General features: G+C 47.4%; 5 protein-coding genes across 5 annotated transcripts; 3 read left to right on the top strand and 2 right to left on the bottom strand.

Annotated features, from left to right (window-relative positions):
- Window positions 1–265: 265 nt before the first annotated feature.
- Window positions 266–1285, bottom strand: BGW36DRAFT_298666 (aquaporin-like protein; the record flags this gene model as incomplete). Its single annotated transcript, XM_046211450.1, has 3 exons — window positions 266–421; window positions 488–1040; window positions 1101–1285. 3 exons carry the CDS (start codon window positions 1283–1285, stop codon window positions 266–268), a joined length of 894 nt encoding a protein of 297 aa, XP_046070625.1.
- Window positions 1286–2020: 735 nt separating this feature from the next.
- On the top strand, window positions 2021–3721 carry BGW36DRAFT_398702 (glycerol kinase; the record flags this gene model as incomplete). The annotated part of the gene is made up of 3 exons (XM_046218435.1): window positions 2021–2160; window positions 2241–3396; window positions 3482–3721. The coding sequence occupies 3 exons, from the start codon at window positions 2021–2023 to the stop codon at window positions 3719–3721; spliced, it is 1536 nt and encodes a 511-aa protein (XP_046070624.1).
- A 702-nt stretch (window positions 3722–4423) lies between these two features.
- Window positions 4424–5908, bottom strand: BGW36DRAFT_429359 (aspartate aminotransferase; the record flags this gene model as incomplete). The annotated part of the gene is made up of 5 exons (XM_046220676.1): window positions 4424–4488; window positions 4545–4650; window positions 4715–5111; window positions 5173–5663; window positions 5732–5908. The coding sequence occupies 5 exons, from the start codon at window positions 5906–5908 to the stop codon at window positions 4424–4426; spliced, it is 1236 nt and encodes a 411-aa protein (XP_046070623.1).
- Window positions 5909–6472: 564 nt separating this feature from the next.
- BGW36DRAFT_298894 (AAT family amino acid transporter) lies at window positions 6473–8458 on the top strand (the record flags this gene model as incomplete). Its single annotated transcript, XM_046211479.1, has 7 exons — window positions 6473–6554; window positions 6608–6833; window positions 6895–7170; window positions 7228–7268; window positions 7326–7871; window positions 7940–8173; window positions 8241–8458. The coding sequence occupies 7 exons, from the start codon at window positions 6473–6475 to the stop codon at window positions 8456–8458; spliced, it is 1623 nt and encodes a 540-aa protein (XP_046070622.1).
- Window positions 8459–9077: 619 nt separating this feature from the next.
- BGW36DRAFT_409056 (uncharacterized protein) lies at window positions 9078–11980 on the top strand (the record flags this gene model as incomplete). The annotated part of the gene is made up of 5 exons (XM_046219096.1): window positions 9078–9136; window positions 9164–9253; window positions 9326–9761; window positions 9824–10413; window positions 10554–11980. The coding sequence occupies 5 exons, from the start codon at window positions 9078–9080 to the stop codon at window positions 11560–11562; spliced, it is 2184 nt and encodes a 727-aa protein (XP_046070621.1). The 3' UTR covers window positions 11563–11980.
- Window positions 11981–12628: the final 648 nt, after the last annotated feature.

Genomic DNA, 12628 nt, shown 5'->3' with positions numbered 1-12628 from the left:
GTATTCCTTCTAATAATAATATAACCCAGTGACAAATCTATGTACATGTAATTATTAGACTTGGAGGAAAGAAAGCACTATAGTCAAATGGACATAATATTAACTGCAAAGACTTCATAACCGCCTGTGTTCACATGTCAACCCGGTTCAGATCCTCGCCCATGATCGAAATCATAGTAGGAAGTCCGAGTATTACATGATTAAATAAATATTTTTTTTTGCCATCAGTCTTAGTCTGCATACATGCATGTGTAGATGTATACCCTTAAGCATACGATTCCTCCTTCGAGCCTATTTCCGGCCGCACTAGCCGTCGCAACCCCATCCACGGCGTATTGATCGGGCTTTCACCTGTAAACACAAAGGTATCATACAGAAATCCGCCGAAAAGACAACCGAAAAATGGTGCAACCATGGGAATCTGGTAAAGTCAAATCACTGTTAGCTCCCATGCACGCAGCATCAAGACTTCGCAGGTTGAACTTACCCAAAAGTAATAATTTCCTGCCATAAACACTTCCTTCCCATATCCCAGAAAGAAGGACATTAATCTCGGTCCAAAGTCCCTTGCTAGATTAATCGCATAGCCCGTTTCCCATCCAAAGCACGCCCCAATACCGAAAATCACAAAAAATAGCCCCAAAGGTGCCAGTTTGCCCGCACCCGTCCCCAATCGACTATCTCCTTGCAACGCATAAATGCAAAACATCAACAGCGTACTGGCAATGAATTCCGAGAAAAACTGCCCTGTTCGCGTCATGAAAGCCGCAGGGTACGTGCAGAAGATGCCAGCTGTTGAGGTATTGGAGTATCCGGGGACAGTGCGGATATTGGGGCCGCCTTCGACGACATCGATGGCCGATTTGTAATTGGCGTAGACGACACCAGCTGCACAGAACGCGCCTAGAAACTGGGCCAAGGCGTATATGGGAAATTTTCGCCAGGGAAATTTACGAAAGACGCAATTTGCGAATGTGACGGCCGGGTTGAGGTGGGCGCCTGAGGATTCTGCTACGTATACGCCCAACATTACACCTAGCCTAGGGAGATGTTTAAAAAGCAGTCCAAATATTCAAAACTGTGCACAGCAGAACACTTACCCCCAGCCCCAGGAAATCGATTGGTAGTCACCTTTTTGGTCATTGCTCAGTGCTACTTGCGCCACAACCCCATCACCGAACATGATTAGTATAAAGGTGCCAAAGAACTCAGCAAACGGCGCGTGCAATTTCTGGCGAATCCGGCTCCAGAAAAGAAGATCGGAAGCTAATGGTTCGATTTCCATGACAACAGGGACTCGATCGTGATGTTGCACTGACCGGCCATCATCAACAGCTTGCTCCTTGACTGTGATCTCGTGATCCTGAATTTGGGTCTTAGAAGCCATCACGAGCAGCAAGGGGAGCAACGACCAAGGAGAGAACGAAATTGAAGATTGCTGTTTGTGGAGAGAGAGAATTGAATTGTAAATCAACAATAATCAGCCACCATGTCTCTGGCCGTTTCATTCTACTTATACACCTGGGCGCCGCCTGTTTAACATGCCATATTATCCATCTTGAGTAGTATTCTCGGTGTTGGTAACCCTATACGTGCGATGGCTAAGGTTTCTAGAACCTCACGTGCTATGCTTCTGGTAAGCGTTAATTTAAAAGGCTTGGGTAGTTTAGTAGTTTACCGGCCATTTCTGAAGCCTGCGAGTAATTCGGTGGTGTGGCGCACCGAATGCTCTAAATATGGTTCGTGCCATGGGCTCGGTATTATTTCTCCGTGGGGATGCTTACACCGAGGCCGGGGGTCAACCTACCCCGAAATGAGAAACTTATTCTCCCCGCATTGCGCGTACCGGACTGAGTGTGGGCTGGATATAGGTGGATATTTGTAGGTACTCCATAATGGTAGAGATGAAAAGACATAAATTTGGTGTTATTACCGTCTTTCATGGCATTCGAATTCATACTATTTAGATGTCTTGTACACCAATTCTGCAACGTTTTTGCCCTACATAAATATTTTCAAAATGAATGGTACTTTCAATGAGTCCTTTGTAGGATCCATCGACCAAGGAACGACGAGCTCGCGGTTTTTGATCTTCAATGAGCGTTGTGAGGTGGTTGCATCCCACCAACTTGAATTCACTCAGATCTATCCTCAGCCAGGGTAATGTTGCCCGCTCCCCTCTGGTCCCCAGCATCACACACATATATCTATGCACCAGCTAACCATACAATTACATGTAGTTGGCATGAGCATGATCCACTAGAGATTGTCGAATCTGTTGAGAAATGCATAGACGGCGCCATAGCAACCTTCCAGGCTAAAGGTCACAGCATCAATGCCATCAAATCTATCGGCATCACCAACCAACGAGAAACAACCGTTGTCTGGAATAAAGAGACTGGCGAGCCTTTGTATAACGCTATCGTCTGGACAGACACACGCACCCAGGCGCTCGTACGGAAGCTGAAGGAGCGTGAGGGTCATGAGAAACTTCAATCACTTAGCGGCCTACCACTGTCCACCTACCCTTCGGCCGGAAAGCTGCTGTGGCTGATCGAGAATATCCCTCGTGTGCGTGATGCGTACGAGAACGGTACCCTCGCATTCGGGACAATTGACGCCTGGCTCATTTATAAACTAAATGGTGCTACTGAGCGAGACGTCTTTGTGACTGACCCCTCCAACGCTTCCCGGACACTCTTCATGAACATCCATACCCTTCAATATGACCCGGTCCTTTTATCCTTCTTTCATCTTGACCAAACCAAAGTCCATCTCCCCACCATAGTACACTCCTCTGACCCTAAGCGCTTCGGGTCACTCTCTTCCACGCTCCTAACTGGCACGCCGATTACAGGTTGTCTAGGTGATCAATCTGCTGCCCTTGTCGGTCAAAAAGGCTTCTCGGCTGGCCAGGCCAAAAATACGTACGGTACTGGTTGCTTTCTACTATACAATGTTGGCCCTAGTCCCGTGATTTCTACGCATGGACTACTCACGACAATCGCCTTCGACTTTCAGGGCCAAGTAAGCTATGCGCTGGAAGGTAGCATCGCCGTTGGAGGTTCTAGTGTCAAATTTCTAAAAGACAACTTTAATTTTATTAACGAGTCTGAGGAAATTTCAGCACTGGCTGAGACTGTCGAAGACAATGGTGGCTGCGTTTTTGTGACTGCATTCAGCGGCCTGTTCGCACCATACTGGATCGACGACGCGCGTGGTACCATCTTTGGTATCACCACCTACACCAAACGCGGGCATGTAGCACGAGCGACGCTAGAAGCAACTTGCTTTCAGACCAAAGCTATCCTGCAGGCAATGGAGAAGGATAGCGGAAAGAAGCTAAGAGAGTTAGCAGTCGATGGCGGAATGTGTAATAGTGATTTGGCTATGCAGGTAAGCCTTATATATGACATTGACAATGTCTAGGAGTATATTTCATACAAATATTTGAACGAGTTGCTGATGTCAATAAACACAGACCCAAGCGGATCTTATATCTATCCCCGTGAACAGGCCCGCGATGCGTGAGACAACGGCTCTGGGAGCTGCTATCGCAGCTGGTCTCGCGGTGGGTGTATGGTCAAGCCTTAAGGATGTAGAAACATTGAACGCCGACGGCCGAACAACATTCAACCCGGCGATGACAAAAGATAAAGCGGACGGCATGTTTGCCTTGTGGGAGAAGGCAGTAAACATGACTCGGGGGTGGACTAACTAACATAGTACCCTGTAGCTTACATCTGGGCATAGGAACATACATATGTATATAAATATGTCAATATGTACAGTAGGATTTTCTGTTTATTCCTTCGTTAAAGAAGATAATGAATTACGCAACAGTATCGGCTGATATATGACTACATGATTACACAGGTATATAAGATAGCCTTATTTAAGCCTATTACGCTACCAATTGGTCTGGCTCATCTGTTTTTGACAACTTTAACCCTAAGAGCTAACTAACCCTAACCCTAACCCTAACCCAGACGGCTAAGGATAAACAGAGTCAATTGAACTTCGGCTGTGATCCGACTCATGGAAGGTGAGGATTTCCGAACTATACGAGGCTGGTCCAGCGCAAAAGGGCTGTAAAAGCGGCTCCTGAATTGCTACAGATGTGGCAGGTTGTTACCGCGATCAGGATGGAAGGATATAAGAGAGATATGCTAATGAGTCCTATTTAATTATACTATGTATACTTAAATGAAGCTCAATAATATTTGAATATAAGTCAAAAGCTCAAAGGTTATTTCAATTTATCCTAATAGTCCGAGCCGATCCTTGAAGGAAAGGACGCTGTTGACTTATTGAGCTTCCCGTTTGTGTCGACATTTATGACATTCTCAAGTGGCTACCATGATCTTTGGCATTGCCTGTATCATGAATAAAACTCGAGGCTCCTAAAACCGAGGAACAGTTTTTATGGTAATAGCCTTACTGCATGATCTATAGCGCGGGCGACATTCTCTACATTCTTTGTAGTCACTGTAGATAAATCTTCAGTAATATAATAAGAGTCATCTGTTAAATTCAAAACTTACGTCCAGCAATGTTGATACGTCCAGATTTCAGCATATAGATATGGCTGTATTCTTCGATGATTGCCACTTGCTCAGCAGTAAGACCAACATATGAAAACATGCCAATCTAATAAAAAAACATTAGTTTCAAGGTTGACTTCCTTATATACATTTTCTCAGATGACTCTTACTTGTGAGAATATGTGTTCCCAACTTCCAGGAGTCCCCAGAGAAATCAGTCTGTCGCGTAGCGCTCGACGCATATTTCGAATTCGGGAACTCATCTGCTGGATATCAAACAACCATTCCTGGTATAAGTCAGGGGTCCTGAGAATAGTTGCGGCTATTCTCGCACCCCTTGTGGGTGGCTGCGAGACATAGCCTCGCTGTAAGCGGCTGAGATGGCCTTTTGCATTCGAAGCTATCTCGGCCGTGGCAGTTACTAGGTGAAGAGCGCCAACGCGCTCGCCATAGAGACCCATATTCTTAGAGAAAGACTGGGCAACAGCAAGCTCTAATGTCCCTCGGGACATAAAGTGTCTTACTGCCCATGCATCTTCGTCGAGGTCGCCACTAGCGAATCCCAGACTATCGACATATTGACGATCAGGGTGTGTCTAATCTCCCATGGAAGGTAAGCTGTACTTACTACGCGCAGTCGAAGAAGGGAAAGAGACCTTTTGTCTCACACATGGCTGCAATTGTCATCCACTGCTCCTTTGTGGGATCAACACCGGTTGGGTTGTGAGCGCATGCATGTAAGATCAAAACATCGCCCTCAGTAGCTTCATCGCTCAAGACTCGCAGCATTTTCTCAAAGTCCAGAGCCCTCGTAGAAGAGTTCCAATAAGGGTATGTTTTCACGTTGACACCCACTTGACTCCAAATATTGTGGTGATTTACCCAGGTCGGATCAGGCAACCATACAGCCGATGGATGAGTCGTCTCTTTCAAAAACTGGGCTCCCAGTCTATTGGCGCCTGTTCCCGCAACCGTGTGGAGGGAAACAATCCGACTCGCATTATCTCCCAGGTCCCCGAAAAGGAGGTCTCGTGCAGCTGTGTAGAATGGTGCGTAACCTGGGATAGGTAGATATTCATATCGACCACAGTCTTGAGTTTTCGCCACTATCTCGTCGGCCTAGGCAGTTTGATATCAGGATAACGCCATTCTTAGAGGGCCGATCGCATGGCCATGGATACACGTACCTTTTCCACCGAAGGCAATACCCACGGTAGGGATTGATCGTCTCGGTATACCCCGGAACCTAGAATTATCTTGTTCTCATTGCTATCGGCCTTGAAAGTTTCCTTGAGGGAGTAAATGGCGTCCAAAGGCATAGGACGGAGGTGCAAAAAAGATGACAACGGTTTAAAAGAACCCATCTTGATATGGAGCTCTTCTTCTGTGGGCTGATTAGGATACAGACCAGATTTAGGCGAGACTTTGTTCCACACCGTGTTGATAGTATTTGCATTATCCGGTTTACGTTCGAAAGATTGCCCGCTTCCCTTTCCTCCGCTCTTCCATCGATGTTCATCATATATCTAATTGCAAGTAGTTCGGTCCCGGGTGTTGCAGCGTGCCTCTCGGCACAGAATAAAATGGCACAGGAACGCTCCGCTAATGCTAATGGAAATGCTAATGGAACACTCCGTTAAGGGAACTATCCGTCTCTGGATGGCTCCGTTAGTAACTACTACTCCCCACATTCCCCTCTCAATTCCCCCAGCTTCGGGAGTGCTCGCAGGGCCCAGAACGATCGTTCTAATAAATATGGCATCCAGGTTTCGATATTTCCAATCTGCTCCTCAAACACATATTCATCCTTACCGGAGAACTTCGGTTACGGCTTCCTCACGATGTCTGACAAAAAATCACCTAGGCATACTGATGTAGACGGCTGTTCTGTCATAGACCCTCCAGAGGAGACCAAAGTCGACCCAGAAATGTCCTGTGATAAACAGCAGGCACCGCCTCCTGAAAAGCAACTTCACCGTGGCCTAAAACCGCGTCACCTTAGCATGATTGGTGGGTCAAGAACCGGTTGCGTTCAAGCATATCTACTAACTAGAGCTGTATAGCCTTGGGAGGTGCTATAGGGAGCGGCCTGATTATTGGCAGCGGTCAGGGTCTGGCAGCATACGGCCCGGCGTCGCTACTCATTGGATATTCCATCACTGGCCTGCTCTGTTTCATTGTCATCACAGCTCTCGGCGAGATGGCCACATGGCTACCTCTGGGCACAGGTTTCTCGGGATATGCCAGCCGCTTCGTAGATCCAAGTTTGGGGTTTGCCTTGGGATGGTCGTCAGTGCCACATATATGACTTGGTGACTGGACTATCTGTCCGCTAACGGCATCTGAGCAGATATGCGTTCAAATACTTCTTCGCTTCAGCTAATCAACTGACATCTCTGGCCCTCGTTCTTCAGTTTTGGGTAGATCGCGGCCGCGTGAATCCTGGTGTATTTATTCTCATCTTCTGGCTTGTTGTTGTGACGGTCAACTATCTGGGAGTCCATGTCCTAGGAGAGGTGGAATTTTGGCTATCCGCTACTAAACTCATCATTCTCCTAGGCTTTATTATCTTGGGAATTGTTCTTGCTGCTGGCGGAGGTCCTAATGGGCATGCTACAGGCTTCGAGTAAGTAACAGGTTATATCCTCACACCCTCTTTTTGCCCTTACTTAAAAGTCGCCAGGTACTGGTCAAATCCTGGAGCCATTAAGCCTTATATTGCCGGTAAGATCTCACATATATCAAATATACTCACATTACATTGATCACCGTTTACTACAGACGGTGCAACAGGCAAGTTTCTCTCGATCTGGGCTGCTCTCAACTCCGGTATTTTTGCCTATATAGGCACCGAGATGGTCGGAGTTACCGTAGGCGAGGCCAAGAACCCGCGACAGGCTATCCCTAGGGCGATACGTATGACATTTTGGAGAATATTGTTTTTCTACATCGCCAACATCTTTCTTATCGGCATGCTGGTGCCATTCAACTCTCCCCAGTTGAGTTTTGCACAGAAAGCTACTCACAGTGCGGCGGCATCTCCCTTCGTTGTCGCTGTCCAGGTTGCTGGTATTAAGGTGCTTCCTGGAATCATCAATGCAGCAGTGATGGTGTTCAGCCTCTCAGCCGCCGTCACCGACGTATATGTTGCATCTCGCACATTATATAGCCTTGCTATTCAGAACCAAGCCCCAGATTTTCTCGCGCGGACAAACAAGAGAAGAACTCCCATCTGGGCGTTCACAGTCGCAGCTTCAATGGCACTGCTGGCGTTTATGAATGTTTCAGACGAGTCGACTAAAGTATTCGGATACTTTGTGGACCTCAGTAAGTACTGCTAGTACCACTCAGGACTGACCTTGGATTGATTCTTACTCACTTCATTGCGGCTCTAGCTACGACTTTTGGCCTGCTTACATGGATTACTATTCTGATCAGCCACATTCAATTTGTCAGGGCACGAAAGGCACAAGAAATCACTGATTCGTCTTTGCACTACCGGGCACCTTTCGGCGCTTTTGGTTCCATAATCGCATTATTCTTCTGCATTCTCATTGTCCTCACCAAGAATTTTTCAGTCTTCACCCATGGGTCATGGGGTAATTTTGACTACCGAAATTTCCTCACCGGTAAGCTGTATAATTATGCTGTATTGCTTTTATGGGTTTGATTTACTGACAGGGGCGAACTGTGCAGGTTACCTTGGCGTTGTCGTCTATATCTGTTTGATAATTGGATGGAAGTTTTGGAATAGAACCGAATTCGTCAGCCCGCTTGAAGCTGATATTTGGACTGGCAAAGCAGAAATAGACCAAAATGAAGCTGAATTCCTTGAAATTCAGGCTCCAAAGACAGTGATGATTAATACGAAGCTGCGCTGGTTGTACCATTATAGTATTGGTCGTATCTTGTGAAAGACATGTCAGAGGTTGTTACGTCGACAATGGACTTTCAATATCTCAAAAAAATTATTCTTTATTGTAACTTCGTACACTCAGGCATCTCGCATAATCAGATACCATATTCTTTCTGTCGACTTCCACCTAGAATGTATTAATGGAGATTATATAAATGTAACGCATGTAGGGCATTCCCAATTCGGTGCTTAGTAATCAGTCACTCAACCCAAGTTCCCTCTCATTTATAGGACTTGTCAAGTCGGTCATGTGACCACTCTGTATTATAGTTATCCCAGTATCCTGATCCTGAGGAAAACCAACACTCGTACACCTAATCTTATTCCATCGACCTTGACGTGTAGTCGACCATTTGGAGTATTTCTAGTAGTATACCTGGGATCTCCAGTGTCTACTTTATCTACGTACAAAGCAAAAGGCGGAAGGATCAACAGCTGAACATGGAACATTGAATAATCATCGCTGCAACGGTATTATCGTAAACCACAAACGAACATATAGCTGGAGGCTATTTACCATTCAACAAACTTTACAGAAATATCTTCCTCTGTAGTTTCATGACGCACCATCTTTCACCAGGCAGCGAGCCGATCAAAGTGCGGAGTGCTTGTCAGAGATGTCGTCAACGACGCATCAAGGTCGGTGGGATAGGGCATTAACCCTGAGGCGCGATAGGTATACTAATGCTACCTAGTGTGACAGACGAATACCGTCATGTTCCAAGTGCGCGAGAGCTGGCGTGACCTGCATTGATGTCGACAACTTAGGGTCTGGCGCCGGGATGCCACGAGCGTAAGCCTCTTCATTAGATTCTCAATATGGACGCAATATCACTGACATTGCTCGATCCTATTCCGAATCCAGCGCTCTCACCGACGCTTTAGCTCGCGTGGAATGGCTTGAGGACCTGGTCCGGAAACGCCTACCTGACATCGACCTCAATGAACCAATACATGGCAGCAAGACATGGCCTACGCCACCGGCTAAGCGTCGGAACACTGGAACTCAAGCAGAGGATGATGGCTCGCTGCTAGTAGAAGCCCAACCGGCAGCATTCGATCTCGGTCTGATCTCTTCCAATCTCTGTGTGCCACGCTTAAACTACTTCGGCGCGTCGTCAGGCTCCCTCTTCACGCGTCTGCTTCGGAGTAACAAAGGTGGTAACCATGCACTATCCAATCTACCGACTCCAACCAACTTAGATGATTCCGCCCCACTTGATGGTGTGGTGCCGCCTGTTCATGGGGGCTCATGTCCCGAACCCGCCCGTATACTGGCCTTGGTTGACGAACTACGCACGGTTCGTTTTGTCCTTAGGATTCATACGCAACGATATAGACTTCTAATCTCTCCGCTGTCTAGATACTGCCTCCACGAGATGAATGCGATAGATTAGTGCGCATGTTCCTCTTCCACTATCACCCGATATATCCCATCCTGCATTGGCCAAGTCTGTATGCGTTGGTTGCTGCACTGTATTCAAGCATCGAGCCTTCATCAGTATCATCTCTACAGGCTAATGGTTGGCCGGCCCATGTAGCTCCGTTTTCATATAACGGCGAGCTCGCTTGTGTTGACAGCGAAGATGTGTCTCCCATATCACTTCCTACCGCCGCTGCTATACTGCTCTCTGTCCTTAGCGCAGCCTCATATCTTCAAGCTCACAACATTCGTTTTGGACCAGATCCTCGACGATACGACGATAAAGCTTTCGCCCTAACGTCTACTGCACTAGCCGAGATATCGCTCCCGTCAGTGCAGTTGGTCGTTCTTTCCGTTATCCAAGGATTTCTCAGCCAGCGAAGTGGCAATTCCTGGGTGCTGTTAAATCTCGGTATGGCTTATGCTATCGATATGGGTATCCACCGCAATACTTCACTTTCTGGCCGCTTTTCGGTGCTTACTTTTCAGATGCGTCGACGTTCATTCTTTTGCCTCTACAGACTTAATAGGTATGTGACAATCCCCCCTCCCCCCCTTCTTGTTACTATTGAAGATGAGCTTCAATGGCAAGCGATCACCTAGCTCTAGAATAGTTGAACGAAAACAGGGTGGATGGACAGGTGTGAACAATCCTAACCATTATATTTAGGCTCATCAGCGCAATCCAGGGGAGACCATTAAGCTTTCATGATGATACGCTTGACCTCACAATGCCCGAAGTTTTCCCAAGTCCAGGAGATGAGGTTTCAGAAAGTGACCAAGCCCACCTGAGCTACTCTATTACTCGGTTTCGCTGGGCATGCTTAGTGTCTGAAATTAAACAAAAATTATACCAGATCTCCTCTTCTAAACTTTCTGAATCCTCACGATCGTCCATACAGTCAGATGTACATGCTCGGTTGGATGCATGGCTTGTTGAAGTCCAACAAAGTGTTGAATCGATCTCCAAACCTAATACTAGCCCGCTCCTGATCAAAGCCCGAATCGATTATCACTACGCAGTTGCGCTGTTATATCAGCCATCTCTTGCTTGCCCGCGTCCCGATACAACCGCACTTCGTCACTGTTTCGAGAGTGCAACTGAGCGTGTTCACCTATTCTGGTCTCTATATGAAGAAAAGGGCCTCATTCTGAGTTGGCCGACTGCACAAGGTATTTCTCTCGCCGGAACCACGCTAGCTTACTGCGTCTGTGCCTCAGAGGAAATTCTTGCCTCACTTTCCTTTGCAAAGCTGTCGGCAGATTTGCGACTGTGCTCCAGCTTACTAACTCTGGGAGGCGAGTGGTGGGAGTCAGCACGAAGAGGGAGTAAAAACTTTCACCGTCTTGCTAACCTCACCATGGACGCACTGTTTAACAGGGGCGAACATGCACCGAATGGTATTGAGACAAGGAATCAAGCCAACCAATCTAATGTTGACATCCTCACCATCCCGAGTACTTCATCAACAGACGCCGAAGCGGAAATCAACGTTGAGGATATGCTATATTCTTTTCTTCAAAGCGGCTTTAGCCTAACGGATATGCCTGGGGATTTGAGCCCAGATGCTTTTGTGTCACGTACGGAAACCGACTGGGATAATTTGCTTCAGACTGATTATCAGTCATCGGATAATCTGGGGAATTTCAACTTGGGTCTCTTTGAACCGCCTGCCTGAACTTCTTTGTGGTACGCGACTCCTCCCAATGCGGAGGGTGCTAGAGGCCGAAATGGCGCCCCACTTATTAATTAGGTATTGTAGATGGAGGAGGTAGCGGGGGGTCTGCAGGGGCGATTTATGGGGATGGGACGCTATAAGAAGCGGAGGCCCCGGGGAGGGCTTCGGAAGGTGACAGACAGTTCTGGGTGGTATATCACTGGCAGGTGACACCCGCACGTTCAACTCCTAGGATTGAGGCCGGGCCCCCGCTAGCCCCTATAAGGCCCCCAAATGGCCCTGCGCAGAGAAGCTGTGTAGACACAAAATGGGGCGGGCGGCGTGGGGAATTAGGGGATTAGGTCCTTGACGGCCGCCCTGGCGGCCACTAAATCAAGACTGTCATCACCTAGAGGCCGGGTACGGTCGTTAAACTGCGATATAATAGTAATAATAAAAATAATAACAAAACATATGTATATGGGATGGCCTTATTTAAGCTTATCACGAGACCAATTGGTCGACTCTAAGAATAGTCAATGATATTCTTCCTGCTGCAGACAACTGCACAGAACAGCATGCCATTGGCTGCGACCTGTCTGCCAGCGCCTACACTCCTCGCAATTGCAGGGCTAGAGCAACTGCCGGCGCTGATTGGCTGAAGACAGCAAAGATGTAGGCGCCGCTATTGACGCCGCCCATGTCCGCCCTGCCCAATCACCGCCCGCAACCGCTGTTAAACGCCCAGCAGAACAACACAACCGGCTGCATGCACGATGTTTCCTGCTTTCACATCTGCTCGTACCTATGAGAAGCTCGCACTGAGACGCCAGCCATGACAGGCCCAGATAGGGTGCCATGACTTTGGAATTCTTCAGCATTGTGATTGGCCTGTAGGCAAGGCTGGTCTGCCCTCTCGTTATGAGTAGAAGATATCGGCGCGACTCATAAGCCGAGCATCTCGCGTCTTTCTTTCGCTTTCTGCCCTTGCATCAGTCATTATATTTTTACTTATTTCCTTTTCTATTCCCCTTTCTCTGTCGTCGGGTTGCTGGCTCTCCTGATTCAATTGTTGTGTTTTTTGTCG

The sequence above is a fragment of the Talaromyces proteolyticus genome, assembly GCF_021365285.1.
Source record: "Talaromyces proteolyticus strain PMI_201 chromosome Unknown BGW36scaffold_8, whole genome shotgun sequence".
NCBI classification, from domain to species: Eukaryota; Fungi; Ascomycota; class Eurotiomycetes; order Eurotiales; family Trichocomaceae; genus Talaromyces; species Talaromyces proteolyticus.
This window is presented reverse-complemented; position numbering and strand designations above follow the sequence as displayed.